At 39.2% G+C, this 21,170-nt stretch overlaps 1 protein-coding gene across 2 annotated transcripts in view; it reads left to right on the top strand.

Moving 5' to 3' along the window:
• The window catches only part of Orc5 (origin recognition complex subunit 5), a 72,811-nt gene that overhangs the window by 48,044 nt on the left and 3,597 nt on the right, over nt 1-21,170 (top strand). For both annotated transcript variants that reach the window (XM_051174813.1, XM_051174814.1), the window contains exon 13: nt 16,807-16,919. In XM_051174813.1, coding sequence (XP_051030770.1) covers nt 16,807-16,919 — 113 coding nt within the window. The remainder of the gene's footprint in view (nt 1-16,806; nt 16,920-21,170) is intronic.

Here is a 21,170-nt window from a genome sequence, read left to right as displayed (position 1 = left end):
GGGACTTTTGAAAACCATCTTCAAAGATAAAATACAGTTATCTTTTTTCCAGAAGCATATTAAATCCACATTATGATTTTTGTTGTTGTTGTTTTTGTTTTTCTTTCTCGTTATTTGATGAGAAATGTTGGACTTGTTTGGAAATTTTTGGATAATTTGTTTTTTAAAGCAGGAATACAAGTGCAGTTTTGTCACATGTCTCACTCATTTTAAAATATTAAGCCATGTTGCTTTATCTTTTCCCCAAAGGGTGACATTACTAGTTTAATTCTAATTGGTACAAAGTTATAAAGTGATTTTGGAAAGGAAAAATATTTTTGAGAAGTAGACATTGAATTGTACATGCTTATAAAATTTTTGAAAAGTAAATTTAAAATAATTTATTATGATTCTTCCATGTAGTTATTTAACTTGGCAATTATTTTACTGTTGTATTATGAAGATTTGCTATGAATTAGTAGCAAGAAATGTTTGAAAGGTAAGAAAACAAATGTAATTGTGATAAAAACAGTTTCATGCACCATGCTGACAGTTATATTTTCAGTTATGTGTTATTTCTGGGCGATTTCTTATTGAATTCTATAGAATTTAATAATTTAGTTGACATTTTTAGGATATATTTGCATTTATTTACTTTAATGTTTAATCTTTTCTCGCAAATGGTCAATAAATTATATTTAAATAACCTTAAGATTTCTGCTCATTTGACTTGTTTTATTAGCTAAATAGGAGGTCAGGAAGCAAAATGCAGTTTTTCTTTTCGTTACCAGAGTGTATGAAGCAGATGCTCCGTTGCTTACTCACTAGAACTGGAAGGAAGACTCCTCTGTTATTTAAAGGAGCTAACATGTTATTTTGCTAAAGCCAGAGTTTTGACAGTTTCTAATACTGATAGACATGAATTGCATTTGCTTCATTTTCCATTGTTTAAAGGAGATGTTTAATATTTTTTTTTCAGTCTTGAAGCTTATAAAATTTATTTTCAGTTAAATTTCAAAGTCAATACTTTCCCTTGCTTGTAATAGAAATTTGTTGTTGTTTAAAATGTCTTCTGTGTCAGCTACTTCCCCATTGTGGGTGTATTACTGTTCTACTCTTCTAACAACTCCAGTAGGTATTGATCTCAGAAGATTAAAACAATGAGAACAACATTTGGTGGTTGCTTTATGATTAGAAATAGTGAATTTGATCTATGATTGTCATTAGCTGCACTCATCTTGTCATAAAGAATGCGAATACTGTCCCTTACCATTATGCTACTAGCTCAGAATGAAGGGCTGTCTTTCTTGTCCTCATTTGTAAAAGAAATGTATTTTTTTTTTTCCTACACTATTTTTAAATTTCTTCAACATAGCTACTTTACCTTTGTGGATGTGGCATTCCAACTCTAGGCGTTGTTACCGTTCCTTGAAAAATAGAGCCATTGCTTAAGGGTAACACGTGAAATACTGCCTAAGGGATAAAAAACATTGCATAAATTATACACACTACTTTTGTATAATACATTGGTGCCTTATGTCTTGTAGGCAATATTTTATAACCACTTTTTTAAAAACATAGTATTGCTTCTGATATATATGCCAGCGTATATCCATTGTTTATATTTGGTGGGGGAGTGTACTGAACATAGCTACATTTTATTTAACATGGCACATTTTTGGTTGAAAACATGGTTTGTATTATGGATATTTTCTTGCAAATGCATATTTAAGAGATTCCACACTATTGATACAGTGACTGTATAGGCAAATCTATACATTAGAACTAGGTTTTTTTTTTTTATTTTTTGGTTTATACCACATGGTCACCTTAACCAAGATGGTGATGAAGTCCTATTAGCTGCCAGTCACATGGTGGTTATGTGGTTATTTCATTTTTTTAATTTAATTATTTATTTTGCATGTCAATCCCAGTTCGCCCTCCCTCCCATTTACCCTCTCTGACATCTCACATGCACCCTAACCACCCTCGCCTACAATCCCCGAACCCCAATTTCAATGTAGGGGAATGCCATCCATTTGGGGTTATGTAGATCTCACAGGCATATGAAGTAGGGACTAGGGCTTCTCTCCTATCTCTAGGTTCAGGCAGTTATCACTCCATGGGGGATGTGTTTGCAAGGTCCTTTGTGCACCAGGGATACATCCTGGCACCACTGTCTGAGGTCCCTTAGAGTGCTCAGTCCTTCTGGCTGAGACCCATATTCAGGGGAGCCTGAGTCAGTCCCATGCTGGCTTTCCAGCTATCAGTTTGGGGGCCGTTAGCTTCTCCTTGTACAGGTCAGCTGTCTCTATGTGTTTCTGCAGCCTGGTCTTGTCCTCTCCATCTGCATCTGGGTTCTACTTCGACTCTGTTTATGTATGGGTGTTTGCTCCTGTTTCCAACAGGTATTAGATGAGGACTCCATAGATAAGTTAGTTGTTGCTCTCACTCTCCCGGAAGGGCATTTATGGTAGCCTTTCCATGGATGTTCAAATTGTTAGTTGGCAGCAGTATTGTAGTTCTCTAGACATTTTTTTTGTGTTCAGTTTTATCTTCAAACCAATATTGGCTCCCTCTTTTATATTCTCTCTCTCTTTCTCTGTCTCTCTCTCTGTCTCTCTCTCTCTCTCCTTTCTTTTATTCCTAACAGGGCCTCAATCTTCCTAGTTGTATGTTTTTTCCTTTCCTCCCCCTCACTTGCTCCTACTTCTCTCTCCATACGCTGCCCCCCCCCACTTCCCCTGTACTCTGGGGGACTTGTCCCTTGCCGCTTCTGTGAGGGACTTTATATGAATCTCTTAGAATACACCTTGTATCCTAGTTCCTCTGGTGGTGTGAATTATAGGCTGGTGATCCTTTGATCTAGTTCTAAAATCCATATATGAGTGAGTACATACTATGTTCCTCTTTTTGTGACTGGGTTACCTCATTCAGGATGGTTTCTTCAAGTGCTATCCACTTGCCTGAGAATTTCAAGATACCATTATTTTTTTCTGCAGAGTAGTATTCCATTGTGTAGATGTGCCACATCTTCATTAACCATTCTTCAATTGAGGGGCTTCCAGGTACATGCTATTACAAATAATGCTGATACGAACACAGCTGACAGATGTCTTTGTTGTATAGACTTGGATCATTTCGGTATATGCCTAAGAGGGGGATTGCCAGGTCCTGTGGTAAACTAATTGCCATTTTCCTGAGGAACCGCCATACTGATCTCCAAAATGGCTGTACGAGTAAGCACTCCCACCAACAGTGGAGGAGTGTTCCCCTTTCTCCACATCCTCTCCAGCATGAGTCCTCATTGATGTTTCTAATTTTACTCATTCTGGCAGGAATAAGATGATATCTCAAAGTTGTTTTGATTTGCATTTCCCTGAAGACTAAGGATGTTTCACCCTTTTTGATTTCCTGCATTGAGAATTCTTTCTTCAGTTCTGTACCCCATTTTTAATAGGGTTATTTGGTGTTTTGTTGACTAGTTTCTTCAGTTCTTTGTATATTTTGGAGATCAGCCCTATGTCGGATATAGGATTGGTGAAGATCTTTTTCCAGTCTGTGGGCTTCCATTTGGTCTTGTCCACTGTGTCCTTTGCCTTACAGAAGCTTCTAAGTTTGAAGAGGTCCCATTTATTAATTGTTTCTCTCAGTGTCTGTGCCCCTGGAGTTATGTTCAGGAAGCGGTCTTTTATACCAATTTGTTCAAGGGTACCTCCTACTTTCTCTTCTAAGAGGTTCAATGTGGCTGGATTGATGTTGAAGTCTTTGATCCATTTGGACTTGAGTTTTGTGCATGTGGACAGACATGGGTCTATCTGCAGTCTTCTACACACCCTCATCCAATTGTGCCAGCACCATTTGTTAAAGGTCCTCGCCCCATTGTATTCTTTTAGCTGTTTTTTCGAAAATCAGGTGTTCATAGGTGTGTGGGTTGATATCAGGATTTTCAATTTGATTCCATTGGTCTACCTATATATTTTTGTGCCAATACCAGGCTGTTTTCAGGACTGTAGCTTTGTAGTAGGGCTTAAAATCAGGAATGGTGATGCCTCCTGAAGTTCTTTTATTTTATAGGGTTGTTTTGGCTATCATAGGTCTTTTGTTTTTCCATATAAAGTTCCATATCCTTTCAAGACCAGTGAAGAATTGTGGTGGTATTTTAATGTGGATTGCATTGAATCTGTAGATTGCTTTTGGCAAGATTGCCATTTTTACTATGTTTATCCTACCTATCCAAGAGCATGGGAGATCTTTCCATTTTCTGGTATCTTCTTTAATTTCTTTCTTTAGAGCCACAAAGTTCTTATTATATAGGTCTTTTATTTGTTTGGTAAGCGTTATCCCAAGATACTTTATGTTGCTTGTGACTATTGTAAAGGGTGATGTTTCTCTGATTTCTTTCTCTGTCTCTTTGTCGTCTGAAAAAAGTAGGGCTACTGATTTATTTTTGAGTTTATCTTGTATCCTGCTAGTTTGCTGAAGGTGTTTACCAGCTGTAGGAGTTCCCTGGTAGAGTTTATAGGGACGCATATGCAAACTATCATATCACCTGCAAATAGAGACAGTTTGACTTCTTCCTTTCCAATTTGTATCGACTTCATCTCCTTTTGTTGTCTTATAGCTTTAGCTAGAACTTCAAGTATGATATTGAAGAGATATGGAGAGAGGGGGCAGCCTTTTGTTGTTCCTGATTTTAGAAGAATCGCCTTAAGCTTCTCTCCATCCAGTTTGATTTTAGGTGTTGGTTTGCTGTATATTGCTCTTATTATGTTTAGGTCTGTTCCTGTTATCACTGATCTCTCCAAGACCTTTATCATGAAAGGGTGTTTAATTTTGTTGAAGGCTTTTTTAGCATCTTAGGAAATGTTAATATGGTTTTTCTTTTCAGTTTGTTTATATAGTGGATCACGTTGATAGATTTTTGTATGTTAAACCATCCCTTCAATCCAGGGATGAAGCCTTCTTGGTCATGGTGGATGATTTCTCTGATGTAATCTTGAATTCGGTTTGCCAGTATTTTATTGAGTATTTTTGCATCAATGTTCATGAGGGATATTGGTCTATAGTTTACTTTCTTAGTTGTGTCTTTGTGAGGCTTGGGTACCAAGGTTATTGTGGCCTCATAAAAAAAGTTTGGCAATGAACCTTTTGTTTCTATCTTGTGGAACACTTTGAGGAGTAGTGGGATTAGCTCTTCCTTGAGTGTCTCGTAGAATTCTGCACTGAATCCATCTGGCCCTGGACTTTTTTTGGTTGGAAGGCTTTCAATTACTGCTTGTATTTCATTGCGGGTTATAGGTCTATTTAAGTTGTTTGTCTGTTCTTGATTTAATTTTGGTAATTGACAGTTATCCAGAAATTTGTTCATTATCTTTGAGTTTTCCATTTTTGTGGAAGACAGGTTTTCAAAGTATGACCTGAAAATTGTCTGGATATCCTTTGTGTCTGTTGTTCTGTTCCCTTTTTCGTTACTGATTTTGTTAATTTGCATGTTCTCTCTGCTTTTTCGTTAATTTGGATAAAGGTTTGTCTATCTTGTTGATTTTCTCAAAAATCCAACTCTTCCTTGCATTGACTTTTTTTGTATTGTTTTCCTGGTTTCTATTTTGTTGATTTCAGCCCTCAAGTTGATTATATCCTGGCGTCTACTCCTACTGGGTGAGTTTGCTTCTCTCTGTTCTAAGGCTTTCAGTTGCGCTGTTAATTCTCTTATGTGACTATCCTCTATTTTCTTCATATGGGTACTTAGTGCAATGAACTTCCCTTGTAGCAGTTCTTTCAATGTGTCCCATAAGTTCGGGTATGTTGTATCCTCATTCTCGTTGAATATTAGAAAGTCTTTAATTTCTTTCTTTATTTCTTCTTTGACTCAGGAGTGGTGCAATTGCACATTGTTCAGTTTCCATGAGTTTGCAGGTTTTCTGCTATTTGTGTTGTTGTTGAATTCCAATTTTAAAGCATGGTGGTCCGATAAGATACACGGGATTATTCCTATTCTCTTGTATCTGTTGAGGTTTGTTATGCCACCTAGTATGTGGTCGATTTTAGAGAAGGTTCCATGTGGAGCAGAGAAGAAGGTTTATTCTTTTGTGTTTGGATGAAATGTTAACCCCAGTTGAGACATAATTTCTGTTAATTCTTTTGTTTCTTTGTTGAGTTTCTGATTTGTGGTCCTGTCTAGTGTTGAGAGTGGTGTATTGACATCTCCCACTATAAGTGTGTGAGGTTTAATATGAGCTTTGAGTTTTAGTAGTGTTTCTTTTACGAATGTGGGTGCCTTTGTATTTGGGGCATAGATGCTCAGAACTGAGACTTTGTGTTGATGGTTTTCTGCTGCCATGAATACAAAATGACCATCTTCATCTCTTTTGATTAATTTTGGTTTGAAAGTCTAGCTTGTTAGATATTAGGATAGCCCCACCTGCTTGCTTCTTATTTCCATTTGAGTGGAAGATCTTTTCCCAACCCTTTACCCTGAGGTACTGTCTATCTTTGAAGCGTAGATGTGTTTCTTGTATGCAGCAGAAGGATGGATTCTGTCTTCGTATCCATTCTGTTAGCCTGTGTCTTTATAGGTGAGTTAAGACCATTAATGTTGAGGGTGAGTAAGGACCATTGATTGTTGATGCTTGTTTGATTTAGGTTTGTTGTTGGCAGTGGTATTGTGAATATATTAGTTCTGCTTTACCCTTGGTTTCTGTTGTAGGTAGATTATCTGTTGCCTACATTTTTGTAGTTACCTTCCTTGGGTTGGAGTTTTCCTTCCAATACTTTCTGTAGGGCTGGATTTGTAGATACGTATTGGGAGAATCTGGTTTTGTCATTAAATATCTTGTTTTCTCCATCTATAGTGATTGAGAGTTTTGCTGTGTATAGTAGCATAGGCTTGCATCCGTGTTCTCTTAATACTTGTAGAACATCTATTCAGGACCTTCTGGCCTTGAGGGTTTCCATGGAGAAGTCAGGTGTAATCTTCATAGGTCTGCCTTTATATGTTACCTGTCCTTTTTTCTTCGCTGCTCTTAATATTCTTTCTTTATTCTGTATGCTATGTGTTTTGGGTCTTTTTTCTTTGGTCCATTCTATTTGGTGTTCGGTATGCTTCTTGTAATTTCACGGGCATGTCCTTCTTCAGATTGGGAAAGTTTTCCTCGATGATTTTGTTGAATTTGTTTTCGGCACCCTTGAGCTGATCTTCCTCACCTTCCTCTATGCCTATTATTCTTAGGTTTGGCCTTTTCACGGTGTCCCACATTTCCTGGATGTTTTGTGTTCAGATTTGTTGGATTTATGATTATCTTTGGTCCATGAATCTATTTCTTCCAGTTTATCTTCCGCGCCTGAGATTCTCTCTTCCCATATCTTGAATTTGTTGGTTATGCTTGTGTCTGTAGGTAACATTTTTTTGCCCAATTTTTCTATTTCCAGCATTCCTTCGGTTTGTGTTGCCTTTATTTTCTCTATTTCAGTTTTCAAGTCTTGAACCGTTTCCTTCACCTGCTTAATTTTTTTTTTTCTTGGCTTTCTGTACTTTCTTTACTTTCCTTAAGGAATTTGTTTATTCCTTCCACTTTTTTGTTTGTTTGTTGTTCCATTTCTTTAAGGGATTTTCTCACATCTTTGAGGGCCTCTATTATTTTTATGACAGTAATTTTTAAGTCATTCCCTTCTGCTTCCACTGCTGTGTTGTGTTCCGTTCTAGTTGGGGTAGATTCCCTAGATTGTGGTGGTGTCATGCTTGTTTTTCTGTTGTTCCGTGTTTTATTGTATTGCCGTATTTCCATAGCTTCTTCCAGAAGGTGTTGGTGTGGTCTCCTCCTCTCTCTATGGTACTTCCCCAGTGGGCTTATGTGGGTCAGAGGTTCAATATCTGTATCTCTCTGTGGTTCAAGCTCTATAGGAGGTCTCTCAGCAGACAGGGTCCCAAGGATGGTTTCAGGGATGAGGATCCAGTGGAAGATGCCTGCAGAAACTCAGAGTGGTCCTGCAGAGATAGGTGGGTCTCTGGGAGGGGCCTGGAACTCCAGCAGAGGACTGGAGTTGGGAGTCACAGACCAAGCAGGTGGGAATTCTGGGTGACCCTGCCTGGATAGGCAGGTCTACTGTGTTCAGATTCACTCAGAGAAATCTCCGGAAGTAGTGTGGACTCTAACTAATGGCTCTAGCCAATGACTGGCAGAGGAGGACAATGGCTGGGCTGATACTCTGGATGTTTCTGCACAGTTAGTCGGAACTCACTGGGAACTGGTACTCTCCAGCTGTGGCCTCTTTCTTTAGCAGAGGCCCTGCTTGGGGGTCAAGGATCTTGCAGGGGCGGGAACTCAGAGTGGACCTGCAGAGATTGATAGGCAGATCTCTGGGAGGGGCCCGGGACTCCAGCAGAGGACTGGAGGTGGGGGTCAGAGACCAAGCTGTTGGAAATACAGGTGGTCCTGTGTGGATAGGCAGGTCTCCTTTGTTTAGAGTTGCTCTGAGAAGTCCCTGAAGTAGGGTGGATTGTTGGCTCCACCCTCTGTCCCAGTGTTCATCAGAGCAGAGGGACAGTGGGCAGGGTAGGGCACAGGGTACAGGGGACTGGCTCACTGTGGGGATGTGTGGGGGCGTATCAGAGCTCTAAGGCTGCTCTATGGGGACAGGACTCAGGAGCATTGGGATCAGGGGCCAACCCAGGGATTTCAAGAGCGGGTGGGGAGGTTCTAGGGGAGAGGCTGCCCCAGTTGGGCCCAGACTCACCTCTAGCCAATGTCTGGCCGAAGAGGACAAAGGCTGAGCTGATACTGAGGAAGTTTCTGCATGATAGTCGGATCTCACTGGGACCTGGTACTCTCCAGCTGAGGCCTCTTTCTTTAGCAGAGGCCCTGCTTTGGGGGTCAAGGATCTTGCTGGCAGCGGAAACTCAGTGGACCCACAGAGATGGGTGGATCTTTGGTAGGGGCTCGGGACTCCAGCAGAGGACTGGAGGTGGGGGGGTCAGAGACCAAGCAGGTGGAAATTACAGGTGGTCCCACGTGGATAGGCTGGTCTCCTTTGTTCAGAGTTGCTCCAAGAAGTTCCCGATGTAGGGTGGACTGTTGGCTCCGCCCTCTGTCCCAGTGCTCAACCAGAGGGGTGGGACAGTGTGCAGGGTAGGGGGAGCCAGCTCGCTGTGGGGATGGGTGGGGGTGTATCAGAGCTCCAAGGGTGCTCTCCAGAACTAGGTTGTTTTAAAGAGAAAAGGAGTTAAATAAGTACTGTTGAGGGAAATTTACTGTTGATAATCTCCATTATGCAAATGTATGGTACATTTGTACTTTATATATGGACATATGTTAGAAGGATTGGTGCTGCTTAAGGGTGTTTCCCATGACAACTTAGTGTACAGCCATTGGAATTCTCTTGGGAGGAGATTGGCCACTCCAGGCATCCTTAGACCTATCACACAAGCATATTCAGACTGCTGCTGCTTATTCATAGACATGCTACTGCAGGAAAACTATCCCTTCCCTTGACAGTAAATTAGGGTTTTTGGGCCCAAGTCATTTGTAGAACCTAATTGCTCCCTCGCCATCAGGTACTTGGCATGTTGGTAGTGAGTTGAATTATTAGAATGGTAGGTAAACAAGCCCTGATTGTTCAGAATAAAAACAAGAGCTTATGTAGAACTCTCATAGCTATTGATGGGAGATGTCATTCTGTAAATATGTTTCTCATACTGGTTAATGAATAAAGCACTGTTGGCCAATAGAAAAGCAAGATAGGTAGAACTAGGAGACAAGGAGAAAAGAGAAAGTAGTAGGGAGGAGTTAACATGGAGAGATTGGGGAGAACATGCCGGCCCCACTCCCCGGTAAGATAAGACCATGTGAAAGTACTTAGATTAATAAGAATGGGTTAATACTTAAAGACAGAGCTAGCCGATAAGAAACAAGTAACTGGCCAACAGAATCTCTGCGTTATTTGGTGCTGGTGCAGTGATGCAACAAGACCAATGGTGGGAGGAAAATCCTTTCTCTTTACAAGCTATCTCCCTGTACCAAGTGCTGCTTAAATGTTGATGGTGTATGAACTATGTATGTATATCCCTTATCTTCTTATATGCCTACATTTCAAGTTCTCCATCCAAATTATTGATCTGAATATCCCAAAAATATCTTATACTGGTATAAATCAGATTATTACTTGTAACTTCTCTGTGGAGTTTTAGCTTTAAATCTTAAAACTGGTCATAAAAAAAAAACAAATTTGCATATTAACAAAATAAAGTAAAACTGGTAATCTATTCATTCACGTGTGTGTGTGTGTAAAACAAGACACACTGCTAGTAAAAAGTAATATGTTTCTAGATTTTACTTTAGAAAATGGAGAAATAACTTCTGAGTTTTTCTTTTATCCTGTTTAATGGACCATTGTAACGAGTATGGTTTTTCCGCCTGCCGCTGCCTGGTCTTGTCCTGCCGCCGCGCCAGCCCCAATTAACACAGAGACTCTGTATTTGATACAATGCTGTTGGCCCTGTTACTTGTTTCTTATCGGCTAGCTCTGCCTTTAATTATTAACCCATTTCTGCTGATCTGTGTATTTCTCTTACCAGGGAACCGGCGGCATACTGCTTTTCTTCAGACTCTCCATCTTGACTCCTCCTTACTACTTCCTATTTCCTCCTTGTCTCCTAGTCCCTCCTATCTTCCTTTCCTATTGGCCAACAGTGCTTTATTATTAACCAGTATGAGAAACATATACAGAATGACTCCCTGCTGTTGTTGTGGTCTGTCAAGTTCTCTTGGCCTTAGCCAAATCTGGGTGTACCAACGTTGCTGTGAGACCTAGGGTGACTGTTCAGGTGGCTTGCTGTTTCTGTCCTTGCTGCACCTTTTGGAAGTTGTCCATCCGCATTTCCTGTCTACTCTAGTATTGTTAATTTCCTTCTCAGGTCTTGATGAGTTTGAAGATTAAACTATCACAACTATTAGTCTCTCTTCCTAGTTAGATATATTAGATACTAGACTTACATTTTCCAGCTTAGGACAACTCTATTGTAAACTCCATTATGCCCTCACCCTGGGACTAGATATGTGGGTCATTTTGTTCTCGATTTTCCTTTTCTTAGAGCACACTTGTTATTCACTGTTTTGTATATAGTTTTGTATTAAGCCTAAATCTTTTCTTTAGACTAAAAGGGGAATTGTAGTGAGATAGTTCTGTGGCACTGACCACGCCCATTGGGGGGTGGAGCCATGGGCGGCGTGACCTGTGGAAGGAGGTCGGAGGGGGCCAGGAAAGGCACTCTCTTTCTGGCATGACTTGGACAGGAGAGGATCGGGTTGAATTTCCTGGTGTTCATCTGTCTAGGTTGTAAGTTATTTCTCCCTGAATAAACATCTATTCGGCCTATTTGTTTATCCTGATCCTTATTTACCGCGATAGACCATATCCAGTATGCTTTTCCTCCTAAATAGTAAACATCCTGTATTCTTTTTACCACCATTTCAGTTGCCCTGCTTCATTGACTTCCTCACATCTTAGTCCTGCACCAGCTCCTGTCTGGGCTCTTTGTCTCAAGGCTCTGTCTATAAAGGCATCAGCACAAACTGAATAACAGACTGAGTTGGATCTCTCTCTCTCTCTCTCTCTCTCTCTCTCTCTTTTTTCCTTGCCCTTTTTAATGAGTTATATTATCTAAAGAACCAACTCTCAATTGCAGAGCTTTTGTTATAAGGCCCTGCTCTGTCTGTCTCAATATTCATCTTTTTGTTTCTCTTCCATCCCATTCACAATAAACTGTTTCTGATGTCATACTGACTTCTCTTGTCTCCGTATTGCTTCATATAGTGCTCTGTCACTGCTTATGCTTCATGGTCTCTCCCCTCAGTGGTACAACTCTGTAAGTCTACACTTTGCCCCATGTGCTATTGGTTTGATTCCTTCTCTAGAGTCAGGTATTTGTGTTCACTCAAATCATTAACAGAATGCTCACCTCACACCTAATTGCTGCTTTTTATTGTGTATTGTTCTCCAGCTTTCCTGAATGTGTTGACTTTTTTTATACACAATATTCCTAAATGAATAAATGACTTCCTGTTGTCTTTATCTGTATTTTGGATCCAAGCTACTAAAAAGTTTCCATCCATTTCCAAAACTTTTTGTTATCTGAGCAACTTTCTCCTTTTGGAGATAAAACAAACAATAACAGCAGTGACAGTTTCAAACTGAACTGCTCTGATAGTGTTTACTCATCATCTCTTTGTAGTGCTTCATTCTACCTCGTCACTCTGTGTGTGTGTGTGTGTGTGTGTGTGTAAAAGTCTAAGCCAAACAGCTAATTTATGGCACAAACCAACTCTGATACCAAACCAGTTACGGTATTTGCTGAGTTGTAGGGAACTTATACACTGACACTTTGTATTGTTTATTTAAAAATAATTTAATATGTTTTGAATCATACAACTTAACAGTTAGAATATGGGGTATTTTATAAATCAGCCTGTTAAAAATTAATTACAGTTGTAAATTGATTTCCTTTTGTTGGCACGAAGAACAGTTTGTTATCCCAGGAACAGGTTCACACTGTTTTTACATTAAGCATTTCCAGCTGAAGCTTGTTAGTGACTGCCTCTCAGATTAAGAAAACAATCCTCACTGTGGTACATGTACTCCTATTGTTAAGATATAAATAATCAGCTCATCCCCGTCCAGATGAGAACAAAGAACACAAAAATAACACAGTGAAGATGAACTAAGCAAATATTGCATGGCTCCATGTAAGACATAAGTAAAAAATATTGTACACACAGAGATTTTCACTTTTAAATGCTCTTTGTGTATATATAGAAACTAGTTAAAGCAAAAAGATATATACATCAGTTTTTAATATTAAAATTTTTACTTTTATTTGATAAAATTCTGCATACTTTTGAGATACAGTGTGGTGATTTAATGTGAACAATGAATAATCCAGGCAATAAACATCTATTTCCTTCCATACTGACCATTTATTTGTGTTAGGAACCTTTGTATGCTCCTCTTCATTATAAAGTACCTGATGAAGTTGCTGTGCCATTTGATGAAGAAGCCATTCCTCCTGTCTAGTTAGATGTTCATACTTGCTATCTGACTGTCTCTGGCCTTCTTCCCTAGCATCATGAGACTTTTATTCTACATTTTACTTTTGCAAAATCAAATGTCTAGCTTTTATATATGATAAGGAAATTTCAGTGTTTGTCTAATATCCTTTAATTCCACCTATGACACAACAAATAATAGAATGCTTCAGCTTTACAGATTATTTTAAGCTAAGGTAAATAAAGTAGAAACAATGCCCAGATTCTAAAATAGCCAGATGAATACTATTTGTTAGCAAGATGCTTTTAATTTATAGAAATTTTTGTATATCCCTGAATGGAGGGGAAAAGACAGAATATTTATTTTTTTAGGAAAACATGGATGGCAACACTATTAAGCACATAAAAGGTAAAGTAAGGCATTTAGGTCTGGAGTGATGGTTTAGTGTTGTGCTAGCAAGAAAACCTAAGTTCAGATGACAGTGCCCATGCAAAAAGATGGGTGTGGTCATATAAGCATATATAACCCCTACACAGTTGGGGTGAGACAGGGGGATCATTAGGGCTTTCCAACTACCAGTCTAACTCCAGGTTCAGTGAGAGACCCTGTCTCAGAGGAATACGGTGGAGATTGATGGGTAAGATACAGACATTAAACCAGTAGCATTCCAAACTAGTACTATTCTGCCCTTCACTCAGTATCAGCAGCAGCTTACTAACCTTATTGGCTATTTCTGAATCTGGAAAAAGGTGTTGTTTTTAATACTTAATTAGCATAAATAACGAGGCCTAGAGAAATGTAGGCACCTAGCACAGGAGCTGCAGAGCCTTAGATGAGTGTCACCTTCCATTTTTCACACCACTAATATACCTTGCGTACTAATATTAGTAGGTCATTCTCTTAGCTCTTTTTTGTGTCTGTATATGCCCTTGATTCGGACATGGGAAATGATCCAGACCCTGTCTTCCCATGTGCCTTTCACTAGTTTCCCCTGACACGGACATTTTTCAAAATGTCCAGCTAAAAGTATCACAGTCAAGAAGTTGGCATTGATGCAGTCTACCGATCTTATTCCAATTTCCCCGCTCTACACACTTTCTGTGTGTTTGTGGGGGATTTTAGCTTGTTGCTGTTATTTGAGGAGCAAGGGTATTGATTTTTAAAATATATTTTGTTTTGTTTTGGTACTAAGGATCAAACTCTGAGGATACTACCACCAAGCTACTACTCTTCCTACTCCTACATCTACTCATCTTTAAGTACATCTCTGCATCTTTGATTAAGGAAAAAATTTCCCTCTGTAGGTTATCACCACAACCAAGGTGATAAACCATTTTCATCATCATAAGGATCTACCTACCCTATTTCCTATTGATAACAGTACCCTTAAATCTTCCTTTTCTAACCCAGTCTATGGTATCTGAGGTCCACCTTTCATGTTTCAGTAGTTTGTTTGTGCCTGTGTACAGGTGTGCATTAAAGAAGACAATGTTAGGAGTATTCCTTCCTCTGTCTTTCTACCTTATTTCTGAGGTACAATCTCTTACCAGGTGACTAGAGTGGTTAGCCCTGAAGCTCTTGGGAGCTACCTGTCTTCACATTCCCCAGAGACGGGGTGGCGAGTGCACATTGCTATGCCAGCTTTTTATGTGGGTGTTGGGGAATCCTAACTAGGTCTCAGGTCCCTTATGCTTGTTAAGTAAACACTTTATTCACTGAGCAGTCTCCCCAGCTCCTTTTGTTTTTATTGCTTACTACTTTGTGATGTGACTGTACCAGGGTTTAAACATTAGCCCATTAGACATAGAAGTTATTTGAAGTCTTTTAGTTTGGAGGTAGTTAGTGGAGGTTGTAATTTTGGCTTTTGTAACTGAAGCTACTTTGAAATTTGGTGTGCAGGGTTTTATATGAAGCTTGCTCTTCTACTTAGGTCTTTATAGCATTCCCTTGAATATATGATGCTGTTAGAATTTTGTTTTGGAATGGAATATTTGTTTAACATTAAAGATTTGTTGTATTTGTTTACCTTGTCTGCCTAAGGCACCTGATTGGTCTAATGAAAAGCTAAAAGGCCAATAGCTAGGCAGGAAGTATAGGCAGCTGGGCAGAGTGAATAAGTAGGAGGAGGAATCTAGGCTTGAGACAGAGGGAGAGAGAAAACCAAGGGCCAGCAAGCCAGACACAGAGGAAGCAGGACATGCAAAATGAAAGATAAAAGTCCCAAGACAAAACGTGGATAAATAGAAACAGGTTAAATTAAGTTAAAAGAGAGTGGGACAAGCCTAAGCTAAGGCCAGGCATTTATAATATGTCTGCATGACTTTATTTGGGAGCTGGTCAGCGGCTCAAAGAAAATTCCAGCTGCAGTTTTTAACCAAATATTAGACTCACAAAGAGATGTTGCATTTTCTATCTGTGCTCTGTTGTTAGTTTTCTTTTTTGATGCTCAATGCTCTGTTTAGACTTTTGTTTAAAGAATTTCCCTTGGCTTTTCTCTAAAGGTAGGTCTGCCTGTGGCAGATTCTCTATTTTCTCTTGTTTAAGAATGTCTGTTTCCACTTCATTTGCAAATGATATTTTTTGCCAGACATGGACTTGCCAGTTCATTTCCACAGCCCTGTCTTCCATCTATAGGAACAGTAAGGCTGGCCATCAGCCTTGCTCCTCACTTGCACACCAGCTGTGCTAGACCTGGCTTCCTTTTTACTGTTGGACAAAGAATTTCCAACCTTTTCCCTTTGTATAGCTTCTTGAGGCTTGGTGTTCCTGCATTGTCACTGTCCTTTCCCCTTCCTGAGCCTTATACCCAGGTTTCTGGTTGTGCTCAACAGGGAGAAACAGTGTATCTGAATCTGTCATGTTGTTGGAACTGGCAATTTCTTCTCCTGTAGATATTTTCCAAACCCTGTACGCCTTTGTTAGTATTTGATTCTGAAATATGATCAGAGTAATTAAAAATTCAATTGAATGATGCCTTCTGTAAACTAGAATTTGCACTGTTCAAGTAGAGTATGTTTTGTGTTGTTGTTTAGGGAGTTTTTCTCCAACAAAGATTAAATCCTTCTAAGATGTTAATTTATAGGTTGTCTACCTTTCTCTGTTGCTTTGGTTGCTGGGTCTAGAGGCTGTATAAGTCAGTTTGAATGGCTCTCTTGTGTGTCTATTTCTTGGGTGTCAGATTTGTCACTGACTCCTGAAGAACTAGGTGGGAAAACAGTCTCATCTCCATCTTATGCATGGCTACACATGTGTTCTGGAGTAGTCAGAGGAGCTTCCCTGTGTAGAAACTTCTGCCATGGGTAGCTGCCTCTAGTAAAGTGCTTGCTAGTATGAGGACCTGGATTTGATCATCCCCACACACATGGACAACAGAGCTTGATGGCACACGTTTGTGAACTCAGAGCCTAGGAGACAGAGACAGGCAGATCCTTGGAGCTCACTTGCCTACTAAGGTAGCCAAACTGATGAGTCTTAAGTTCTAAGAGGAGAGACCCTGTCTCAAACAAAAAACACTTTAATCTATCTTTGGCCTCTATATGCACACGTGCACACGCACACAGGATGTTTACATGAGAAAATGTTATATTTTAAATTATCTGTTAAAAAACTATGCCTCTTTAATGAGTACCCTTCATTGTTAACTAGGTTTTTAAACTTATGTACAAATTTTAAAATACTTACATTCTTTGTGGATTAATTTATGTCTTTATTAGTAGCTCTATAAGCAAGTAAAGGTTTCATTTAATCTCATTAAATTTTCTTATAGAAATATCTTTTCAATTTTAGATTACCTCCCTAGTGACTCTACAGCTGTTGACACTAGTTGGTCATGATGATCAGCTTGATGGACCAAAATACAAATGCACAGTTTCTCTAGATTTCATCAGAGCTATTGCACGGTAAGTTTAGATTATCTATTAATGCAAAATGTCATGATTATACAGATAATATGCTAAATAAGGATGTCCTTTCTAATATAATAAAGTCATTTAACAAGAAATGATCATTTAAATGCCAAGAATGAATAAGTTCTATTGTAATACCCTCTAATCAAGTAGTAGCTAGTATGTTAGATGCCAGAAATGAAATTATTGAAATTCTTTGGAAGGTGGGATACAAAAGCTCATATGTATTGTGACATGACACTTTAGACAGCAAACACACCCTCTTTCCATACCTGTGTACTCTTGGGTAATATTTCCTTTGTGCTGACCTCTTTCTCTCTCCATTCTGTGTGCTACAACTATCTCCCAATTCTATTCTTTATTTCCTTAACTGAAACTTTACTCTGGTATATGCTCCTGTCCCTTTAGCTATCTAGTGGCAGCAATTTCTTCTCTCCTAGCCAAGTCCTTCAAGACTATTTCATTTTACAAGATCATTTCAGTGACCACCTCCTCCTTATTGCCACTTCGTACTGCGTTGCCCCAGCTTCCAAGATTGGTAACCTACATCTACTTCCTTATTAGCCTTAGAAGCAATTACCCCACTCCAGGCTCACAGACATAACAGTTTAGGAATGAAGCATGCAGTTTATAGCACTCTCTCCTGCCTACTAGATTCTTGACTTTTTAAAAACACATTCCTGCTTTTCATGATTCATTCACAAAAATGTTGACACCATTGGTTTAGAATGCCTTCACAGTAGCATTACTGGTACTGGTCATCTTTGTTTCCTTTCCTGTGTGTATATGGTGGGGACCCTCCCTACCTAAGGAGTTCTTCACCTGTGCTTATGATTCTTCCTCCATTTCCCGAGAGCCCAGTCCTCTGAGGCTGCTTGTTTCTAAGTGCACTCGACACCACTGATCACTGTATTCTCAAAGCTCTCTTCTAGAAACTGAGTCCATGGTGCTGGTGTTTTCTTTGTTCTTTGGTTATTTTTGCTGAGGTTCATTTGCAATCCTGTTCTCCCATCTGACCTTACAATAGAACTGTTCCTTGAGGCTTGATCCTGACGCCTTTCCTCATAATACATTTCCTTCCTAGACAATTTTAGCTACATTCGCAACTCAGCAACCATCAGTAACTCCCTTACTGTTTTCACATTTTTTTTTTTTTTTGACCTTTATTGGACATTTAGAGTCTAACTCAAGACTAAAGTCAGAAATTCTCACCTGATTTCACACGCAAACAAGAAAGGAAAGATTCCACTTTCAGTGTTTTCTGTTTCAGCAATCAGTACTGCAATTGGCCATGTTTCAGAGGTCTAGAATTTGAGAGTGATCTTGTTATTTTATTTATTTTCTTCCATACTGTCTTAGTGTTTCAGTTGCTGCAACAAAACAGCAGGAGGAAAGGGTTTATTTAGCTTACACTTCAGCATTGCTGTTCATCATTGAAGGAAGTCAGCATAGGAATTCAAACAGGGTAGGAACCTGGAGGCAGAAGCTGATGTAGAAGCCATGGAAGGGAGCTGTTTACTGACTTGCTCCTCATGGCTTGTTCAACCCACCTTCTTAGAACTCAGGATCATCAGCCCAGGAATGGTCTCACCATGGGCTGGACCTTCCCCCATTGACCACTAAATGAGAAAATGCCTTGCAATTGGATCTCAAGAAGGCATTTCCTCAGCTGAGGCTGCTTCCTCTGATGAATCTAGCTTGTGTCAGGTTGACACAAAAAACAACCCAGTACATATACTGTTTATGTCTATTCCTGTTAGCTCTCTTGTCTCCTATAGATCACAAATCCATGATTTCGTGACTTTATGATGTTGCCTCATTCTTTTGTAGCTTCCTAATTAATTTTCTCTCTATTCTTATCTCCTTGTAGCCCCCTGTTTAACTTCACTGTCTTAGTAACAAACCTTCTGTATTTTCCTATATATTGTCTGCCTCTTGTGGACTCATATTTCAGCCACACTTGCATTTTCTAGTTTTTTATTCTCAGTTTTTCTCCCCCCCCCTCTTGTGTGCAATGTTTCTCCACTTCCGTTCATCATCTACTCTTTATATTTCAGTGTGAACTTGTTTTTTAAGCCTTTTCAGACCTACTTTAGCTATCCTCACCACTTCCTTCATAACTAAGAAATGCCATTTTGGTGTATAATATTCTTAGCAGTTTAAATAGCTGAATAATTGGAGTTCATCTTTCTGAAAATTAGTTCATGAAATTGAAAGCACAGAACATCTTTATGTCTGTAGCTGCCTTATCATCAGGCCTGGTTCTGTGCTTTAATGTGAGTGTATTTTTACATAAATATTGCAGATACTCTTGTACTTTCCGATCACTAAAACTTTAGGTAGGAGGAAAACATATGGATTTATTTCAGGGCTGATGAAAGAGAGTGAAGAAGACAGTCTCATTCAAAACTGGGGTGTGTTAGGGGAAAAAAGTCCCTAGGGTAATATCAGAGAGATGTAAATGGTCCTACTTAGAATTCTAGTTGTGAAGGAAAAACATAGGGAAGATGTCATGGTAGAGCATAAGTGAATAAAGAATTACATGTATGAGGAACTTTCACATGCTTGTAAACTCAGGAAAGGGAGAGAGTAATCAGTGCTCTGACCTCACAAGGAGCACGCCTTTGTAGTGTCAGCACTTGCAGTGGTGTGATAGAGTAGACAGCACATTCTAGTCCACTTAAATAGGGTTGATGAGAAAGTAGATGCAGCAAAGCACACATATAGCTTTTGTTCGTTTATACACTTAACATCCATGATCCCACTGTAGGCTTTTCTAGATACAGAAACAAGTATGATGTAACTGTAGCATGTATGTGTTTGGATGGTAGTTTTGTTTTGAAAATATGAATATATTTAAATGCTGAGGGGAAAACAGAGGAAATTTAATTATATAAAACAAAAAATAATTTAAATCAAAGTCTTTACAGCACTGTGTAAGCCTCTGTTGCAAGAGGCCAGGATGGGACAGAAGTGTCCTCTGCCTTAGAACAGAACCTTGTAGCATAAGGTGCTGAATTTAGCAGCAGAAAGTCAGGGGATTCTTATGCTTTCCCCATGAAAGAGGAGGCAGAACTAGTAGCAACTTGAGAAAAGTATGTGCTGTTGACATCAAGAGTCGTGTGTGTGGAAACCAGTGCTCACAGGGAAAAGCAATGTGCTGAAAGGGTTTGAAATTCTTCGCCTTGAATTTACGGTGGCATCAATCTGTGATCTTCTCCAGCAGCTTTCCATATGCTAGATTCCAGGGCAGCAAATAGTACTAAGTGAAATCACATATTGGGGTTTTGCCAGATGAGTTCAGTAGATGCTAGCAAGTGTACTCATGATGAACCATGGAGATTGAGCTGGACAGAAAGGAAGGCAAATCAGCCAGGAACCAAAATTTTATGTCTAGCATATAGACACTCAATTAAGAATATAATGAAGGGGTTTGTAATATAAGTATCCTTATTTGTCCCAGATCCTTAAAATGGAACAAATAATATCTTAGAGAGTATGTTTTGAGAGGTAGAATATTTCTGAGTATATTTATCAGAGATAAAACCACAAATATATAGTGAATTTACAGGTCTTAGGATGTAAAGCAAACTAAACTAGATGCTAAATTTATTCAATGACTAGGAAATGCTAACAAGGTAGAGAGAAGGGTGGTAATTGGAATGGTCTGGGTCTCACAGGCAGGGTTTTTAAACAAGGACACTGATTTCACCAGACTGAACTGTTTGGCATATAGTAGAGAGACTGACCTTCATTAGCAAGAACTGAAGAGAAAAATGCCCTTCAGGAAGACCCATGTTTTACTTGATTCCCAGAATGAGAGAAAGGAAATTCATTGAAGACATAGGGGACCAGAACAGTGGAAACATTTGTTTAGAAAAGTCACCAGAAAGTGCTTCCCAAAAAGAATCAGAATGTGGAGAGTGAAGAGAACTTTCCTCCAAGGAGCTTTTATGGAGTTGTCCATGGAATGGTCTTACTGTGAAATGAAAGGCAGGCATATGCAGGTCTCCACAGTGGGAAGACACTGAAAAATGTCTCAAGGTTGTAAAATAATGTTGGCTTTTTTAAAAAGAAACATATTTCTAAAAGAAGCCAAACTCAAAACTATCCACATAGTAAGAAAGCATGAGAAAAAGCCTTTTCAGTGAGTAAAAGGATTGACAAGTGAGTAGATAAAAAGATACAGAACTAAATCCCTAAGTGTATGTTACATGATTACGTCTGTTGTTCTTAATTCTGATT

This window comes from Phodopus roborovskii, unplaced genomic scaffold (genome assembly GCF_943737965.1).
Source record: "Phodopus roborovskii unplaced genomic scaffold, PHOROB, whole genome shotgun sequence".
Taxonomy (NCBI): Eukaryota; Metazoa; Chordata; class Mammalia; order Rodentia; family Cricetidae; genus Phodopus; species Phodopus roborovskii.
Note: the sequence above shows the minus strand (reverse complement) of the source record. Positions and strands in the feature narration are given on the sequence as shown.